Source organism: Spermophilus citellus, assembly GCF_964194105.1.
Source record: "Spermophilus citellus genome assembly, contig: SCAFFOLD_58, whole genome shotgun sequence".
Taxonomy (NCBI): domain Eukaryota; kingdom Metazoa; phylum Chordata; class Mammalia; order Rodentia; family Sciuridae; genus Spermophilus; species Spermophilus citellus.
This window is the reverse complement of record NW_027672891.1, coordinates 575711-596153: the sequence shown is the minus strand read 5'-3', so window position 1 is coordinate 596153 and position 20443 is coordinate 575711. Positions and strand designations below refer to the sequence as shown.

The 20443-nt window shown below is 52.5% G+C and overlaps 1 protein-coding gene across 1 annotated transcript in view; it reads left to right on the top strand.

Moving 5' to 3' along the window:
• Positions 1-1442: 1442 nt before the first annotated feature.
• Positions 1443-20443, top strand: part of LOC308640439 (disabled homolog 2-interacting protein-like) — a gene marked incomplete at its 3' end in the record, with an annotated part of 41697 nt that continues 22696 nt past the window's right edge. The window contains exon 1 of the mRNA XM_081312358.1: positions 1443-1567. Coding sequence (XP_081168484.1) covers positions 1444-1567 — 124 coding nt within the window. The 5' untranslated portion in view covers position 1443. The remainder of the gene's footprint in view (positions 1568-20443) is intronic.

The window sequence follows — 20443 nt, the reverse complement described above, 5'->3', positions numbered from 1 at the left end:
AGGCCCCACCTTCCCTTCCTTTCTGGAGGGAGACACCCAGACAGCCTCAGACACTGACCTGCCACCCCTGAGTGTGCATGTCCACAGCCCCAGGCCAAGGCCCCTTGCCTCTGTCACTTAATGAGTGACTGATGGAACTCAGACTTCCCTTCGCGTCCTCAGTTTCCCCTTCTGTCCTTGAAGGGAGGAGCTCAGATAGGTAGTTGTTTTAATAATTTAAAAGATAAATTTGCTGAGGGGGGAGAGAGAGAGATTGCTGATGGCCCGGATGGTCAGGGAGGGCAACAGGACCTAAAAGGGTGGACTTGGGCTCCATGGAGAAATGGAGGCAGGAGGGTCCCTGGTGGGTGTAGAGCAAAGAGAAGGGAGAAGCAGGTGGAGATGAGGCTGAAGGGTGGTCTGGTTGGGGCCAAATATCAAGGAAGGAAGTTTGGACTTGTTTCCCTTACACTTTGGGGAGCCAAGGAAGGTTCTTGAGCTAGAGAGTGAGAGACTTTGAGAAAGTTTTTCAGGCAAAGCAATACAGAGAGTGGGGTTGGCACTTTCCCTTCTCAGCTCAGCTTATGGTCCCCAGAGTAGCCTGGGGATCATTTTGCCCTCCCCTCAGGCCTGCGGAGCTGCTGACCATGCCCAGTGGGAGGACGACTAGGGATCTGTGATGGTTTATTTGGGGAAGGGTCCAGATCAAAAGGAACAAAATGTACAGCTTTGGCAAAGCCCCCTGAAGTTCCTGATAGTCTGGACTCTTGTGTGCTTGAGATACACACTGTAATCTTAATGATGTAGGAATACTGTTTGTGTTAGACGGCAGCCTTTAAAATGGAGAGATTAGACAACTATCCTGCAGAAAGGGAAGGCTTTCCACTTGCCTGGGACGCGGGCCTGTGGAGCTGTGTGTTTGCGGGAGGGTTTTCAGCTCAGTTCCTTCCCTTGGGACAGGAACCAGCCTGGGCCATCAGCCTCTTTGGGACCCTAATTTAAGGTGGCTGTTCCCGTAGCACGGTGCCCGTCTGGCTTCCAAGCAGGCATCTTTCGGGGCCGCGCACACGCGGGTGTGCACCGTTCACACCTGCCCGCGCGCTGGGGTGCCCCTTGCGCCCCGCGGGGGAGGGTGCACCCCTCCAGGGGTCCCGCCTGGGGTCGGGGGCACTCCGGGCCGCCTTGCCCGGCTGACTCCAGGCCGCGATTTCTCCCGCCCTGACTTTCCGGGCCGGTGCCAGCCCGCCCTCCCGGTCCCCGGCCCCCGCGGCGGGGCCGGCTGCTCGGGGGAGGGTCGGGAGACGAGGGAGGAGTTTGGGCGACTTTGTGGGGCAGCCTGGGCCTCGGCGGCGGCCGCGGCGCAGCGCAGCGCGGGAGAGTGCGGGGCGCCCGCCGGGCGGTCCGGAGCGGCCGATGGGGCCCGAGTGAGCGCCCAGGCCCGCCCGGTGCCCGGCGGGCGGCAGCATGTCCGCGGGCGGCAACGCCAGGAAGAGCACCGGGAGGTCCTCCTACTACTACCGGCTGCTGCGGTGGCCCCGGCTGCAGCGACAGAGGAGCCGCTCCCGCAGCCGGACCCAGCCTGCCAGGGGTAGGCGCCACCCCGACCCAGACCCCGGGTCCTCCCTACCGAGGGCCTGGGGCCCAGGGACCCAGGGCCCCCTCCGCTCCTCGCTGGGACCCTAGTCTGCCTGATGTGCATGGCCCCAGCTTGACCCTATCCTGCTTCTTGGGGAAGTCGAGGCCCTGCGAGGACAAGGGACACTGGGATCCGGGGCCTCTTTCCTCCGCCTTTCAGACCGCACCTCCTTAGTGGAGAGGGTCTGGGCTCCCCTCACCAGGCTGCGCTGCCCAGCTCCAAGCTTAGCCACCATCCGGCCCTGAACTTCTCTCTTTCTCAGGGACTTAACAGCTCCCCACCACTTTGGTGGAGGGACAGGTGAGGTGAAGGAGTGGAGCCTCTGTCCAGGACCCCCCTGAGGGGTCCTTGCAAAGGTTCCTCTTCTGAGCAGCAGGACCAGGCGAGGGGGAGGTGTGCCCCGCATTTTCTCTTCCAGTAACAGGATCCTCGGCTGGAAATGCTGTGAACCTGGGGACTTCCTTCCCTGGCTAGGTGGGAGGGAGGCCCCTGGGAGTCGGAGGGCAAGGAGCCCTGGGAAGGCTAGAGCCCTGCAAAGCCCCATGGGGGTGTCCCTGAGGTTGGAGGGAGGAGGGGGCCAGGTTATCTTGGGGAGCGGGCAAGCTGGCTCTGTGCCTAGCCTGACCGCAGAGGGGTTTGAGCAAAGGCCATGCCCAGTCTGGCAGGCCCAGGGGGTTTAGATTCCCACCGGCCTGTGACCTGGGTCCCCTTGTCCCTGAACTTCAGTTTTCTTGTCAGTGTGAGGGTAGATGAGGCAGACAGGCAGTTCACATTTGGTCACTTCCCCCCAGAATGGGGAAGACTTTTCCCTCAGTCCGGGAACAACGATGTACAGGGCTTCTTCAGGAAGTAGTGAGTTCCCATGCACACAAGAGTTCAAGTTCAAGGCCGGGTGTGTGCACAGGTGTGTGCTGGGAGTTCTATACCTGTGGGTCTCTCAAAGCCAGTGATTCTCCTCTGCCCTTTACCTTTCCTGAAATGGCCTCAGGCTACTCCCAGGCCCCAGATTTGGTGTGGGAGACCAGAGATCTGGGTTTAAGCTTTGTGACTTTGGACAGGGCCTTCAGTGCCTCAGTTTTCTCAGCCATAAAATGGCAGTAGCTGTAGGTGAAGGATTCCTGGAGGAGACAGTTTCATGCTGTGAAAAATGGAAATTGTACAAATGTCCGGTCATGTTCTGGCCACCAGGAGCTCTCCTGTACACACCCTGACCTGTTCTATGGGATGCTCCATCCTTGACTGCAGGTGTAGGGAGTACCCAAACTCCTCCTTCCGTTCAACCAGATGGTGCAGGGGACCATCTATGTGTCAGGCTGTCACCTGAGATCCAGCTCCAAGGCCCGAAGGGTGCCTGAGTTCTGCTTGGTGTCCCATCCTCCTCACAGCCTTGCTGGGAGTGGGAGGGGACTGTCCTGGAACAGAAGTCTATCTGGGGAAATCAGAGTGCTTCACAAAGGAGGTGACATTTGGAGCATGCCTCATCGGATGGATCGGATTTCCTTTGGCAGGGGAGTGAATGAGTCAGGTCTGGGTTCAAATCCCACCTCTGCAGAAAACTATCCTTTGGCTAGTTACTTCTCCAGGCCTCCGTGACCTCGTGTGATAAATTGAATGCAGAAAGCTGGAAGCCTGTGCCTGGCTAGGGACACACATGAGTGTGAACTGTTGTCCTTTCCCTGCTAGAAGGAACAGTGTGCGGAAGTCAGGAAAAGGACAGTGTCTTGTGTGTGGACCTAGTTCATTCATCCTGTGATGGGGGAGGGCAGTGGAGAGGAGGGAATAGCAGGGGACAGAGTTTGGCCCTAAACAAGGACCTTCAGTGATGGGGAGTCACTGCTGGGTGAGAGCTGCAGGCAGGGTGTGAGGCAGAGGCTGGGCTCCTGCCCACCTTGGCAGAGGTGTCCAATGCCGCCACAGCCCTCCTTCCATGAAACCCCAGCACTTGACCCTGCTCCAGGGCCACTCCCCATCTTGAAGACAGAGCCCTGCCCAGGTGATAGCTCAGGCTGGGAAACCACTCTTGGCCTTGAGGGATACCCTTTTCCCCATGGTCCTTGGGGTTTGGCCCCACGGTGGTGGCACCAGACTCCAGAGGAAGGGTGGCACACAGCACCTCAGCCTGGGTCTGGCCCTCTCTGGTCTCTGCCACTAGCACCGAAGGAAACCAACCAGGAGCTCAGGCTGTGTGTGCTCTGAAGTAGGAGAGTTCAGGGGATGTGGTTGGTGACAGGGACCTCCAGATGGCCAGGCCAGCACCTCGGAAGAGGTTCCCTAACCCTCCCTGTCCCCTACTCCTTCTCTGAATGGAGGGCAGGGGGCACACTGCTCACTTGAGAGCAGAACACTGTCCCTGGCAGGACTGCAAATGAGGGACAGGGCTGCAGCCACCCAGGCTTGACCAGGGTGGGGCAGACAAGCTAGGCTGTCCCTTGCCCTGGGCCTTGGTGTCCTCGTCTGAAGAATGGGCACAGCGAGCCCCGTGGTTGTTTATAAAGCTTGATGATAACAAGAGGCCAGAACTGGTGATATTTGCATGGTGAGGGTCATCTGGCCATATCACATTGTACCTTGTGACCCTGGGTCCTCTTGAAGGCTGGGCACGGCCCATGAATCTGAGGGGTCTTGTCCCTAGAAAAGTGTCACCAACCAGTGTCTCCCCACCTACCTGCACTGGGGTTAAGGACAGCTCTGTCCTTTCCCCTGACCCTGGATAAATTCATGGCCCTTCATTTGGCCAGCAAATACCTTTTGAATACCTACTGTGTGCTGGGCTTCTGCCTGGGTGCTGAGGGTACATGGAGATGAATTGCCCTCTCCAAGCCCCTGTTAGTTGGGGAAGCCAGCTTTGGGGGTACACTGGGGCACGGGGCCCTTTCTGGGGAGTTGAGCAGTGATAGGAGACATACGGGCTCTCCTCCCAGCTCAGCCATGACCCCTCTGGCTCTGGTATATCCTGGGGCCTGGGGAGCTGTGTGCCTTTCCTGTTAGGGCCTGCTGGAGGCTGTGGGCCTCAGGAGGGGGCCCCAGGAGCCTGCAACACACTTTGTAGAATGAAGGCCAGGGGCCACACAGTGGAACCCCAGACGGGCTGGGGCTGACCTCCTGAGGAGGTGCCCCCCGCCAAGGCTCAGAACATGGCAGTCGGGTGATCCGGTTGCTGGGGATGGCCTGGAGATGCAGTGAGGCACAGAGGGGCTATGGCTCGTCCACGGCCACCTTCATGGAACTGAGTGTGAAACCCACGGCTGCTGGCCTCTAAGATGGTGGCAGAGTTGGGGAGCTTGTTGGATGCAGCTGGTTCCTACCTGGGAGCCCTGGGCAGGGAAGGACCCCTAAGCAACTGCAGCAAGCACAGGGGGCTGGGGCCTTTTCAGGGGGTCCTGGCTTCAGTGAGACCTGCTGAGAGCCTCTGGGGCAACAGCGTGGACCCCCTGAGCTGGGCAAGACTGGGAAAGCCCCGAGGTTGGGAACTAGTTGTATCTTGTGATCCTTAACCCTCAAATGTCCCCCGGAGGCCCATGCAGAGTTTTGGCTTTGCCTTGGATGACTGCTGAAATCCTTCTACCCTCTGCCACCTCTCTGGTCCTCTGTTCCTGCTAGGACACAATCCTGCCTCTGGGACTTGAACCCAGCTTCTCCAGACCATCCTCACCCTTACATACCTTAGGATGTGGGGAGCTCACTCCTATCATGGGCTGTGGTAATGTTTAAAATGGTGCATCCTGTTTGCCGAGTGTCACTCAGCTCCCATTGGTGAGATTAACTCAGCACTTGTCTTACCTCTTTAATGCCAAGAACAATGCCATGAGGTAGATACCAGTATTATCCTCATTTTACAGATGAGGAAACTGCAGCCCAGAGAGTGAGATCCTTGCCTACGGTCGCACAGCTCAGAACTGATGGAGCCTCACTCTGCCCAGCTCCAAATCCTGAGCAGGCAGAGCTTGAGGTCAGACCTTGGCTTTGGTAAGGCCTCCTGCTCTCTTCCTATATGGTTTGCACAGTCAGCAATTCCATCTGTTGTTCATGGCCATCACTTCCTACAATCCTGGCTGTCACTTGTCGGGGGAGGCAGGGGAAGGGACTCGGTGGGCCATCTGTAGGTAGTCATTCCTCCTGGTTGGTTCCTCTACCTATGTGGAATAGCCCAGGAGGGACCCCTCCTTCCCCAGGCCCAGCCCCTGTGCCCCTGTACCTAGTTCTCATTCATACTTTGCTACTGGCCCATTTCCCTGTGCTGTTCACAGGTCCCAGGGCTTCAGCCCTATTTCTCCCCTAATTTCCTGAGTGATGAGTGGAATGTTCAGGGTCCCCTGGGGTGAAGCCCACTCCCCAGAGCTCTCTAGGTCCTGAGCGAGGCTGGAGTTGCCAGTTAACCTGCTGGAGTGCCAGCCACTTGGCCTTGGTGTTCCTGGGCTGTCCTCATCCCCTTTAATAACAATAGCTCCCTTTCATCAAGCTGCATGTGGGCCAGCCCTGTGTCGGGGACCTCGCCATCTCACATCAGAGGTTAACTCTCCACCCTCCTTGAACCTGGGACGGTTACATTGGTAGGTGAGGAAATGGCTTAGGATGGTATAGGTTAGGTGTGAGGTTAAAACCGAGGCCACTGGGCTGCAAGGCTGTGCTCAGAGCCGCCCTGGGAATCTCAGTGCAGACCACCTTCTTTGGTCGGTGTGACTCAGAGTGTGATGGACCTGGGGTGTTGCTTGCTCTTGATCTCAGCAGGGTAGGTGCAGCGGTCTGGTTCCTCGGAGCTCGGTCTCTGCCCCCTTTCATTCTGCTTCTGTATTTACTGAGACCCGGTGGTAAAGAGAGGGACAGGGAGCCTGCTTCGCTCTGCTGCTGATACTGGGGGTCCCTTTGACAGCTGGGAAAACTGAGGCCCAAAGAAGCCGTGGCCGCTTGCCTGAAGTTCCCTAAAGATGCCAAGGAAAGATGCGGTCCGGAACCCAGACCCCTTTGCATCTTATTTCAAGTCTTGGTTCCCTTTGTCCCTTTTTCCTAAGATTAGCACAGAGAGGGAAACTGAGGCAGCCGGGTTTTCTTTGTTGTTGTTGGGTCTTCTCAGCTGGGGGGTGGAGCTCCTGCATAACTGGACAGGGACACGCTCACATCCTGGACTCCCTACGTGTTTTGCTTTGGAAATGACATGCAGCCTTTTGACTATTTTTAAAAGAAAAGCAATGCTGTGATATTTCCCTTGCACCTTCCTCTCGGGGCCACTTGGTTAAATGTCAGGAAAGGGAGAGTATTTCCTGGTCAGGAACATTCAGAGCTTGCTGGGAGCTGAAGTTTTGTTTTCCGTTAAGTAGGTATTTGGGGAGTCGGCTCCCCCCCCCCCTCTGCCATTCCTGGGAAGGTTGGGCCTGACGGTGCCGGGAGGGGGGGTCTGAGGACGAGCAGGCGAGCTGGTAGTGTTTGGGAGCCGGCTCTAGGAGTGGCAGGGTGGTTATTTTTAGCCATCCCCATCCAGTAGAGGCATTTCAGCGTTTGTTCAATATTTAATTATCCATCTGAAATTGGCCCACGTGGCCTTGGGTTTGGAAGCGCCTCTCTGTGCTCTGATTTCCTCTGATTGCATAAATAAGGAAGCAAGGGGGATGTCAATGGCCTTCCAAATAATAATGGGGGAAAAGTAGACTCGGTAACTTGCAACGGACAGTGTTGGATTTAGGGTCCAGACGTGCCCTCTGGACCTAGCAGAACGAGGGCGCCCATGAGGCCGTGGGCCCTGCGCCGCTGGGTCTGTGCAGTCAGACTTCACAGCTGCCTGAGTGTATGGGAAGCGGGTTTCCCGGCATCACCCCATTCCTGTGTTGACTTTGACAGCTGCTGGGTATCTGCACGGTGGTTTGGGGGATTTTTCTTTTGCAAGTCTTGTTAGCTTTTATTTCTCTCTTCCCTCTGACAGGCAGGAGAATATTGGCGGCACCCGGGCTGTGTGATTTCTTTTTTGAGGCCCGTGGAGGTGATGGGCTGACATGGCTGTGAATGGAAAAGGCAGAGTGCGGGCAGGAGGATGTGGCGGTGTGAGCCTGGTGCCCCTCCCCAGAGCTGCTGGCTGAGGAGCTGGCAGGCAGTTGGGGCTCCTTCCTGGTGTCCTCCCCTTGGTATGGAGAGTTGTGGAGCTTGAGTTTAGAGACTGGACACCAATAAACTGGCAATCTGGAATAATCTTAGGGGAAAAAAAAGTGATTTTCTTTCCACTTATACATCTATTCTGGGGACACTGATTTTGGTTCAGGAGTATGGCCAAGGCAGGGGTCCTGAATGGGGCCGGGTGTACTGTGTGACCTCAGACAAGTCACTGAATCTCTCTGGGCTCAGAAGCATACCTAACAACTAGATGCAGCACAGTGTCAGATATCATTGTGGACTGGGTGACTTGTCATTATTATCTGTCCATCCAAAGCCTGAGGGGCTGGTTACAAATCTGTTAGGACTGATGTAAAGGTACAACAAGACACCTGTGGGGATTAGAACCATCCAGATGGTTCCTCGGCATCCCCAGAGGCTGCTACAAGTATAACTGCTATTGAGAGCAGCAGGGCTTTCGTGAGTCACCTACTGTGTGCAGGCTCTGGGCCAGGGGCTGCCATGATATGACGATGTAGCCAGCCCCTGCCTGGTGGCGCTCAGAGTCCCAGGGAAGGTGCTGTGATCAGGTTAGCAGATGGTGTGATGGGGACGACAGTCAGGGCCTTGAATGGTGACCGAGAGGCGTGGCCCCCGCCACCAAGGAAGGACTTCGAAAGTAGCAGTAACAGCGATGATGGTGACCTCTGTTCCTTGAGTGCCCACGCAGTGCCAGCTGCTCTCCCGAGCCCTGTATCAGCACCATTGCATTCAGTCCTCATGGACACTGTTACCTGCTCCCTTGTGTGGAAGAGAAAACTGCAGGTCAGGGTGGCCGAGTGGCTCGCTTGCCATCACCCAGCAGCCGAGTGACAGAGTCCGGTTGGTAGCCCTCCCTGTACTTAGGAAAAGAACTTAGCAACCAGCAAGCCTCCCTGGGGTGGGGTGGAGGCTAGGGTGGGCAGCAGAAACCACCGCGACTGTCGGCCACCCAGTGGTCCGAGCTGGCACAGGGAGGGAGGGACAGGAGCAGTTTGGAGTGGGCGTGGCCATGGCCTCTGGGGAGGTGTCCTGGAGGTGGGGCAAGAGGTCTTTCCACTCCTCAAGGATGTGCAGAGACGTGGGGTGGGGCAGAGAGGCTGACGGGTTTGGATGGGTGAACTCAGGGGACTAGTGCTGGATTCCTGCTGCCTATAGTCCCTGGCCTGCAGCGGAATCACAGCCCCAGGCCACCCCGGTGAGCTTCCCATGCCACCCACCTCACTGCAGTAACCCGCTTCAGTTCCTCCCCTTCATTCTGAGGTGGTGGTCTTGGGAGTCAGAACATTTTTTAAATGAATTATTAGGCGGCCATCTTTGTATTTGGCAGGACAGACGCTCAGGGCCCGTGTTGCCCACTCCTGCCTCATGTTGCCCCATGTTTTTTTTTTTTTAATAAAAAAGAAATTTTGTTTATTTATTTATTTTTATGTGGAGCTGAGGATCGAACCCAGTGCCTCACACGGGCCAGGCAAGTGCTCTACCCCTTAGCCACAGCCCAGTCCTGCCCTATGGTTTTTATTGATAATAAATAAATGAACGGGTTCCTGAGATTCCCAAAGGATAGGAGCCTGGCACTCCTAAGAAGCCAGGGGTCACCTTTGAGGCCAGAGGGCTTGGAGCTGCTGGTGGGATCAGGCTTTTGGAAAGGTGTAGGGAACCGGTCAGGGGTCAAGGTGGAGAGGGTGGGGGGGTGGGGGGGTGGGGGGGGAGGAGGGGCCCAGTGGCCTGCTCTGGATGCTGGTGCTGCGGCCTGTGGCAGGTGGAAGGTCCTGGAGCTGGGGTGGTCCAGCAGCTGGGGTGGGGTGGCAACATGCAGCCCTGGATGGCGGGTGAGGGGGTCTGAGAAGAGCTTGGGGATCCCATGTGCCACCCCCACCTCGGATCAGGACCTGCTCAGGGCTGTAGGCTTAGCCGCACACAGGGTGAGGCCCAGCACCTCCCCCCACCAGCAGCCGCTCCCAGGCCTTCAGGGAGCTTGACCTTCAGAGGACACTGCCTGCAGAGAAAGGGCCTGAGTGTGCCGCGCCTGGAGGGGACGGGACAGCTTCACAGGGACATTCCAGAAGAGGCTCTTGTGTGTTACTGAAAGTCCTTGGTGGTGGTGCGGGGGACAGACCCCCAGTTATGGGCCACACTCCTGCATCTCCTCTTTTTTTTCCCCTCTTTTTAAGGACCCCCCCAATTCTGAAAAGGACAAAAATAATAGCTATCTGTCATAGAAAAAGAAGCAAATAAAAATCATCTTTAATCCCAACACTCACCGAGAAGTTCTGGGAACATTTGGGGATTATTTCCAGCCTTTCCCTTTCTTTCCTTAAGTTTTTGAAAATCCTAAAATATTTGGAAAGCAGGGAAAATCATTGTGAATGGCATTGCAGGTATCACCTTTCAGACGTCGCTCCCCTCCCCTCCCCTTCTCTTTCTTAGACACAAAATGACTGAGAGACAGCAGGAGTCATTAAATGGCCCACAGGTCAGACCTGTTCCACACCTATTCTCACATGGCTTGGGAGCTAGAAATAGTTTTTGACATTTTAAAATGATTGGAATGAAAATTAAAAGAAGATTGATCTTTAAAAGATTTTTGGTACTGGGGATAGAACCCAGTGGTTCTTAACCACTGAGCCACACCTCAGCCCTTTTAAATTTTTATTTAGAGACAGGGTCTCAGTAAGTTGCTTAGGGCCTCGCTAAGTTGCTGAGGCTGGTTTTGAACTTGCCATCCTCCCACCTCAGCCTCCCAAGCCACTGGGATTAACAGGTGTGCGCTACCCAGCAAGAATAATATTTTTTTTAAAGAGAGAGTGAGAGAGGGGAGAGAGAGAGAGAGAGAGAGAGAGAGAGAGAGAGAGAGAGAATTTTTAATATTTATTTTTTAGTTCTCAGCGGACACAACATCTTTGTCTGTATGTGGTGCTGAGGATCGAACCCGGGCCGCACGCATGCCAGGCGAGCTCGCTACCGCTTGAGCCACATCCCCAGCCCAAGAATAATATTTTTAACGTGTGAAATTCAAGTTGAAGTGTTCATAACTAAAGCTTTATTGGGACATAACCTTGTTCATTCATTTATAAATTGCCCCTAGCTGCTTTTCATGCTGAAAAGATGGCCTCTCGAGCCTGAAATATTTGCTGTCTGGCCCTTTAAGGGGAAAGTTCCCTGTCCCCGAGATGCAGCTGTAGCCTGGCTCCTTCCTCAGGAGTGAAGCCAGCTGCCTAAAGATGGTGTGTATCTTGTCTGCGCTTTCATTTCACTACATGTGCATTTGCTTCCAAATGTGTAGTATTGCATTGTGTTTTAAAAACAGACAGACAGAAATCACACACAGCAGAGAGAAGTGCACAGGTACCTTAAGGAGCCCTTATTTTCCCCAATTCCAGCAACTCAACGAAGGTCAACTCCGCTGGTCCTGGAAGAGGCCTGCAGCTGTAGAGAAAGGGGCACAGGAGAAAACAGGAATGAAATGGAGAGGGTCCTCCCACTGAAGACTCAAATTCCTAGAAGTCCTCAGAGAGTGTAGGAAAGAGAAGCCTTCAGGCCAGTGCTTTGGTGTGCCAGGAATTTCAGGGTTCTGAAAGAATGGGAATTTGGGGGGTGGGTACCAGGGAGTGAATTCAGGGGTGCTTAACCACTGAGCCACATCCCCAGCCCCTCTTTTGTATTTTATTTAGAGACAGCGTCTCACTGAGTTACTTAGGGCCTCACTAAGTTGCTGAGGCTGGCTTTGAACCCATGATTCTCCTATCTCAGCCTCCCAAGTTGCTGGGATTATAGGCATGAACCACGGTGTCCGGCTAGAAGAGTGGAATTCTTTATAAATGAGAGGCTTCTCTGGATGAGGAGTTGGGAGCATGTGTTGTTGAGAGCGACTCTTAGTAGCTGAAGCAGTGGGGTAGAGCTGGTGACAGGGTCTATCCACAGGCGTTACAATGAACTAGTGGTTTTCAACCAGAAGTCGAGGTACGAGGCCTTGCCCTGGCCTTTCTGACAAGCTCTGCACAGGATCCTGGGATACAACAGGAAAGAATGAGTCTGGTCTGCTTCTCCTTCCCACCTCCTGGGCACCAGCTCTAAGTCTGACCCCAGGTCCTCTCTGAGGAGATGATGTGCCCACCTCTCACCAAGGGCTGAGGACCTTCAGGATGGGGACGGCTGTCCTGCACACCGAGCCCTCCATGTGGTCCCCGTGCCTCTCTCCAACCAGAGTCCATCCCCCACACTCCAAAAGCAGGGGATTGTGTTGTTTGCACCCCCTGAATGTGAACCACACTCTGGGGTTGGAGACAAGTTGAACTCTGGTCCCGGTTCCATGCAGGAGACAATGAACTGTCACAGTTTGGAGGCCTCAAACCAACACGGTGGAAACAAAATGTGAGATCCCCCCGACAGCTCATCCCTTTCTGCCTTGTAGCTGGGGTGACTGGAGGCTGGGCTGGGGGCAGAGATGGCTGGGGAATGTGGTCAAGAGCCCAGGGCAGAGAGGACATTTGGCGTCCTGAGTGACTGGGGACCCGTGGTCCTCTCAGTCATCTCTGCACCGTGGTTTCTTTCCTGCCTTGAGGCAACCCCCAGATTCAGAGATCCCTGGGCTCCTTCCCTAGATTGCGATGTCAATGTCAGCTTCCTCCTGTTAAAGTTGGGGCTGATGCTTCTTATCTCAGGAGTCAGTTGTAAGATAGAAACACACACAGCACAGTCCCTGCGTCTCTAAATTGGTTTCTCCACCTTTCCTAGAGATTCCATTCTTATTACATACAGATAGCCAGTTGTTCTACCGTGATTTGTTAAAAAAAAAATCTCATCTTTTACTTATTTTCAAAAGCCAACTGACCACATGTGTGCGGGTCTACTTCTGGATTCTCTGTGCTGTCCCATTGATCTGTGCACTTATCCTTATGCTAATATCTCACTGTCTTATTTATATTAGCTCTATTTTGAAACTGTAAAGTACAACTTGAAACCAGTTAATATAAGTCCCTTAACCTTTTTCTTCTTTCTCAAGCTTGATTGGCTATTCTAAGTCCTTAGCTTTGATATCTAAATTTAAAATTGAGCTTTTCAGGGTCTTTGAGAAGCTTGTTAGGATTTTGACTGGGATTGCATTGGCTCTGTAGGTCGGTTTGGGGAGACAGGCTATCTTAACAGTACTGAGTCTTCCAATCCTTGAACATGGTCCATTTATTTAGATCTTGGTTAATACCTTTTAGCAGCATTTAAAAAAAATTATTAGTTTTGTACATGTTAAAGTTGTTAAGTATTTTTTCACGATTGATTGTGCATGGGTGGTGTTGAGGATTGAGCTCAGGACTTTGCATTTATGCATTCGGCCACTGAGCTGCATCCCCAGCCCTTTAAAAAGTTTTACTTTGAGGCAGGGTCTCACTAAGTTGCTCAGGCTGGCCACAAACTTGTGATCCTCCTGCCTCAGGCCCCTGAATAGCTGGGATTACTGAAGTAGCTGTGATTGTAGGGAGTAGCTGGGATAGCTGGAGTAGCTGGGATCGTAGGGAATAGCTGGGATTACAGGTGTTCATCTGATGCTCTTTGTTGATCACTGTGAAGCGTCTGAGATGTTTACCCAATTTGTGGGCTAACGAGTTAGCCTGGTAGAATTTTATGGGTGCTTGCAGAAGTCAGGAGATACCTGCATGCATCAGAGATGAAGGACTGTGACTCATGGCCTAGGAGGCAGCATGGAATTCACATCTGCCTTGAGTCTCTTCTCCCCCGAGTCCTGGGGCTATTCTAGAACATAAAGTGATCTATTCTAGAAACTAAAATGGTGATCTATGATAGGACATAACATGCTCTGCTCTGCTATTTTTCCAATATAACCTCATGTCCCTTCCAGAATCTATGAGTCAACTGTTCCTTAGGCTAAAAATTACACAAAGAACTGAAATTCAGTTTTGCTTTAGTATTACATCATTAAATTAGGAATTTCGGGAAAATTTAAAACTTTGAATTCCAACCTGTCAAATACAGAAAGGTAAAGGGCTGGTGGTATAGCTCAGTTGGCAGGGTGCTTGCCTTGAATGCACAAGGTCCTGGGTTCAATCCCCAGCAAACACACACACACACACACACACACACACACACACACACACAATTATATTAGAAAATGAACCTATATACCCTTTAAACTGTATGCTTATCTTCCTTTGCTGGAAAAGATGAGCTTGCTACATAGTCTAGCCGTGTTGATCTAATTTGGTAATATGGTTTGTATACAGAAGCACAGAACATTAAGTGCTAAGCTGGAATTCTTGGGAAAGAGAAATAGTTTATGATTATTGAATGAAGTGAGAATTAAGATGAATTTAATAATATACCCGAATATTTAGGTTTTGATAATCCTGGCTCCCTCTGTGGCATTATAATTAGAATTTATATGCCTTCAAGAAGTATTATTGATGTAATTAGTTTCTACACTAAGGATAAAGTACACAGTGCGGATGATATGTTCTCTGCGTACAGATGTGAAAACATCTTCAAGCTATATTCTGAAATAATCAACAAAGGTACTATCTATTTTTTTGTGGGTTTCAGGCCCTTTCAGATGTCATTTAGTAACAACAGCATGTGAAGAAGGAAAGGTTACATTAAATATGGGTATAATTATTATATTTCTAAATCCGATCCTGGATCCCTGGGGGTGGTACTGGGGATTGAACTCAGGGGCACTCAACCACTGAGTCACTTCCCCAGCCCTGTTTTATATTTTATCTAGAGACAGGGTCTCACTGATTTGCTCAGTGCCTCGCTTTGAACTTGTGATCCTTCTGCCTCAGTCTCCCAAGCTGCTGGTATTACAGGTGTGAGCCACTGTGCCCAGCTTAAGCTCTTCTTTTTTAAGGCAGCTGTAGATTTGGAAGAGGAGACATGAGAATCCTCAGATATCCACAATCTGAACTGGCCAATGATCAGTTCTCCATTCCTTCATCTCTAGTTTGACGTAACTAGAACTTGTTGAGCCTTTACTGGTACCAGTGGGAACCGGGTACCTGTGGCTGCTGTATCAAGCATGGTGTCTTAAAGCAACAGTAATGTGTTCTACAGTTCTGGAGGCCAGAAGTCTGAAGTCCATTTTGCTGAGTAGAAGTCAAGGCGTTGCAGGGCTGTGCTCCTTCTGGAGCCTCTAAGGCAGAGTCCATTTGCTTTTTCCAGCTTCTAGAACCTGCCTATATTCCTTGAATCCTGGCCCCACATTTCCCACCTCTGGTTCCACGATGACACAGCCTTCGCTGTCTTGGCTGCCTTCTCTGAGCATTGTGATGACATTGGGTCCACCCAGGTCATCATCTTCCCATCTCAAGATCCTTAATCACATCTGCAGAGTCCCTTTTGCCATATAAAGGAGCACATTTACGGGTTCCAGGAATTAGGACGTGGGCACTTTTGGACCATGTTTCTGCCTGTCGAAGAGGAGAAACGTTTAATAACCTCTAAGCAGCACCTGTTCCGGAGATGGATGGACAAAGGCTGGACTGGGAGACGTGCGGCGTGGCAGCTTATCTGTTCTGCGGACACTCTTCACTTGGAGTCAAAGCAGATAATAGCAGTGTGGATGTGTTCCATTCACCGTGTCCACACAGCCCTCTCTGCCGCAGCGCATGCGCGCGCACACACACACGCAGGCAGACAGCCACTCACAGAGGTGCCCCCCAGGACCTCCGACTGGGAAGTTCTAACAATCCGATGACTCCCCGATATCTGCCATGTTTTACCCGGGGCTCCCTGCTCGGATCACCTGGCCACTGCCTCAGGGAGCAGGAGCCCGTCCAGTGGCCAGGTGTGGGACCTGAGCTTCCTCACCCAGACAGTTGTTTCCAAGTCTCTCTCTCTCTCTCTCTCTCTCTCTCTCTCTCTCTCTCTCTCTCTCTCTCGATTTTCTTGACCTGTGTTCTCTGGCCGGCCACTTGGGCTGGCGTTGATTTGGATGCATTGCTTTTCTTTCTCGTGCTTCTTTTGCTTTCTCTTCCAATGTATTCAGAGAGGACAGCTGGTACTGAGTCACTGTATCATCTGTTCTCATTTCAGTTTTACTGCTAGTTTGGGGAAGTCTTAATCGCTTCTCCTTCAGTAAGTGGGGTAGCCTCTGTCCCCACCCAGAGCCCGTCCTGTTCTCCAAAGAGAAGCCCTGACGACAAACATATAATGTTTTTCTTTTCTTTTTTTCAGTACTGGGAATTGAACCCAGAGGCCCTCTACTACTTAGCCACATCCCCTTGCCCGCCCCCCAGCCATTTTTATTTAATAATTTATTTGTTGGTATGAGGGATTGAACCCAGGGACACTCATACCACTGAGCCACGTCCCAGCCCTTTTTATTTTTATTTTTTCTATTTAGAGACAGGGTCTCACTAAGTTGCTCAGAGCCTCAGTAATGTGCAGAGGCTGGCTTTGAACTGGCAACCCTTCTGCCTCAGCCTCCCAAGTCGCTGGGATTATAGGTATGAGTTACCTGACTCATCTTTATTTTACATTTTGAGACAGGATCCCTCTAAGTGACTCAGGCTGGCCTCCAACTTGTGATCCTCCTGCCTTGGCCTCCCTAGTAGCTGGGATTACAGGTGTTCATCACTGCGCCCCGCAAGTTTATGATGCTTTTCTATGTGACTGCACACACGCACACAGAAAATGTCACATTAGTTTTCAGTCATCTAGACATCAAATGTATTTCAGCCTACTTTCCATGGTATGCCTTGGCTTTTGACTTTTGGAATAAGTACAGATTGACAGGTCCCTGTGCAAATGGTACAGAGAGGTCCTTGGAGGACTGGGTCCCCCGCAGTGGTTGCACCTTCCATAACTCTGGTACCTGCCCTCCAGCTTCTGTGCCCTCCATCCGGCAGCCCACCAGGAACACTCCTCAACTGGGCCGGGGTGTTTATCAGCCACTGTGGCCAGGGCGAATGCACACACAGGACACCCAGGGCGTCCACGTCGGAGTGTGCTACGGAGACCTGGGCCTGGGCTGCGTGGTTTGGGGAGGTCTGCCTAAGGCAGTGGGCCTCCCTCCAGATTGGCTGCTGATGGAAAGCAGAGGCAGGGCTGGGATTGGGCGTCCTGAATCCTGTCTCCAGGGGGAGGAGACCTGCGGGCAGCCGCAGCTCATTGGTGGAGAGGCAGCCTCTCGTGTTAGCTGAGAGGAGGAGGCTTGGTATTTTGTGGGTGGCACTGCGACCTTGGCTTTGTGGGTTGCTTAGACACAATGGGGAAGTGGCCTTGTTTGTGTCTCACTGTCATAGTCTCAGAGTCCCCTTGTCTAGTGCCCTTTGACACTGTTTACGTCCGGAAGGAGAAGATTGTGGCTTAGCCATGGGTGGGTGCTGGACTGCCCCCCCTTCTTTTCTGTGTGTGTGCACGTCTCTGTCATGTGGTCAGATGCACAGCTTCAAAACCACCCTGCTATAAGGGTACAGCAAAGACCTCCCAGATGTGTGTGACCATCTAGATCCTGTGTTGCCCCTTGATGGTCATGCCATCCGCCCTCCGGCCCTCCCCATCCTCTAGCAACTCCTAAGCTGCTTTCCATCTCTATCACTTTACTGCTTTGAGAATGTCACACAAAGGGAACCACATACCTCAGGACCTTTTCCAATTGGCATTCTTCATTCAGCAGGACACCCTTGGGATCCATCCAAGTTGTCGCGTGGATGGATGGTGCATTCTGTTTTCATTGCTGAGTAGTATTCCATGGCAAACACAATCCTTTTCTTTTTTATTTCTGGTGGTGCTAGGAATCAAACCCAGGGCTTCATGCATGCTAGGCAAGCACTCTGCCCCTGAATCACAGCCTGGGTCGTCTTCCTTGCTTCCGTAACAGTTAAAACTCACAGTTTAAAAACCACAGGTGTATTATCTCACAGACCAAAGTCAAGATATCAGTAGGCTGTCATCCTTTCCAAAGGCTCTAGGGGAAAATCCACGTCATTGCTCATTCCTTGTTAGTGGGTCTCAGTTCCACATGGTGGAGGACCAAGGTCCCCATTTCCCTGCCGGCTGTCAGCTGAGGGATGTTTCAGACCCCACCAGAGGTGATCACATTCCTTGGTGTGTGGGTTAGGGTTAGGGTTAGATCCACTGACAGAGCCACCTGGGAATCATCCTGTGCTGTCAAAGTCCTCTGTCTTGTCATATTTCTCTGGTTCACTTTTTTGCCTTCCTCTTCCACATTTAAGGACACATGTGATTCGATGTCCCTACCTAGATAATCTAGGATCATCTTCCGTCTCAAAATCTTTATCCCTAATCACATCTGCAAAGTCCTTTATTTGCCATGTTAGGTAGCATGTTCAAAGGCTGTGGGAATCAGGGTGTGGGTTTCTTTGGGGGCCATTATTCTGTCTTACACAGTTTGTTTAGGGTTTACCTGTTGGAGAATGTTCAATCATTTCCAGTTTTTGGCTACTACAAATAAAGCTGCTGTGAACATTTGCATAAAAAAAACCAGTATCTAAGTGGATCACATTCTATCTCTTTTACAATTGATTTTGTTCACTTCTGAGTTTTATTCGTATTGACCTGTTTAGATCTGGGTCCTTTGTTGTGCCATCTTCCTCCACAGAATGATGCCCCTGAGAGCTTTCCATTTTCTTTGCTGTATAGTATTCCTCCAAGTGACTCTTCCAAGGTCTGTTCTCCTGTGGGTGGACATTTAGGCTGCCTCCACTGTTTTGCTCCTATGAACAGTATGGCAGTGAGCATCCATGCACTCAGGAAGGAGCATTTTTCTAGTCTGGATCCACAGGAGGGAAATTTCAGGTCCGAGTGTATGTTTATTTGGTTCTGAGTAGCTATTATCTAAATGTTCTCTGAAGCTTTCCCTCCACCAGCTGAGATGAAAGAGTGTCATGACATCTCTGCCAGCGTTGGGAGTCAGAAAGGTTCTTTTTCGTTTCTGGACTGGTTTCTTCTTAATTTCTTTTAATTGATTCCTTTCTAAATCTTGGACTGGTCTAGGACCCAGCCAAAAGGCGGGAGATGGTATCTGCATTTTCCTGATCACTGTTCACAGCCACTGGTCCCCGGCCAGCACCTGCTCTTTGCTCACCCCGCCGGCCCCTTCGCCGGCCCCTTCGGCCCAGACCCCAGCATCGCCGCCTGCTGCTTCCACCTGCTCTCAGGCATTAAGTCTGGACAGCGCAATCCGACAACTGAAATGTGGTGTCTTGTCTGAAATTACAGGATGTTCGTTGGGCCTCCGTGTTTCCATGGGAACAAGTAACAGTCATCCTTCATGATTAGCTGGTATCCATGGCAACCAAGCCAGCAGCATTTGAATGAAACCGATTTTATTTTATTTATTTTTTTGCAAACACATGAAGGTTAAAATGCATCTCTCTGGCTGTGGCTTCTAAGAATAGGAAGGCAGCCTGGTTTTGCTGGTAGAGTGGAGACTTTTTTGACCTAGTAGAAAGGGGATCCAGCATCAGCTGATCCCAGGAGGCAGTTTTGCCAGGTGGGTGCCTGGGAGGTCATGTAGAGGTCATGTAGTGAGACTGAGTTCAGCAGAGACTCCTGGACCATGCTCCAAGGTCTGAGGGAGCCTCACGAGAAGGTGCTGGGTCTCCCTTCCCATGATCCTTTCGCACCAAGGCCACCTTCATGCTGTGTGATATTAGCAGATTCGCTTAACCTCTCTGGGATTCTGTTTGCATCAGCTTTGCTGCTAAGTCAAAGGAGAAAGGTCTAGGACTCTGAGGTTCAGTCCCCAGAGGCAGAGACAGAGCAGTTAAGACCCAGGGCTTCAGCCCCCTGCCTTCTCTTCCTGTGTAAATAGAAGTCTTTTTTTCTATTTGGGGGTTGGTGTTGGGGAGTGGAAGTGGTCACTCTCTTACTCCTGACTCACTGGATTGAGGATCAATCAGAAACTCAGAGATGGCAGGGTTGGCCTGGGGTCACACAGCAGAGTCAGGGCTAACTCCAGTCCCCCCAACCAGGACTCCATGCTCCAGGTCCCCTTTGCCTTCCCTGAAGCCCTAAGGTTTGGGGGATCATTTTAGGGACTCTTGGCAGGTCCCCTCAAGCCCTGCCTGAAGGACGCACAGAGGAAGTCACTTTTGCCTCTTGAAACCTCAGTCTCCTTGTCTGGAGGTGGACTCAGACTCTGAGTGGTGACACTCTGGGCACGTTCTGGCTGCCCCAGGGTCCCTCCAGGTACGTGTGCCTGGGGTCAGACTGGGCTGATTGGAGGAGGGCTTACCAGGGGACTGTTTCCTGGGTGGTGGCAGTGCCCAGCGGGGGCTGCTCCACCGAGGTCCTCAGAGGTGCAGAGGGGGGTCCCAGGAGGTGAGTGCCTAGGAGGCAGGGCCATCTTGATGGGGCCTTCCATGGAGGGGGCAGCCAGCCCTGGCGATCTTGTCCCTCCTCTGGTCTCCTGCCAGGGCTCCCCACTGGCCGAGTCCCACGGAAGCTGAGGGTCCAGGACTCAGTCTATACGGTCAGCAGCTGGAGCAGGAGGCCGGCAGAGAAGGGTGCAGATTGGCCCCGGGGCCAGACCAAAGTGACCCCGGAGGTATCAAGGTCCCCCCTCAGGTTTCTTGTGTGGGCCTGGAGGCCGAGAGGCAGGGAGGAGCGCTGGCTGCTTTGCCTGGGGGAGAGTGGGCTTCTCTCTCACCCGCAGGGCGGGGGTAGGACATGGGCCTTGCACACTCGCACACTCGGGACAGGCCCTCCACCACCGAGCTGCAGCCCGAGCCCCGA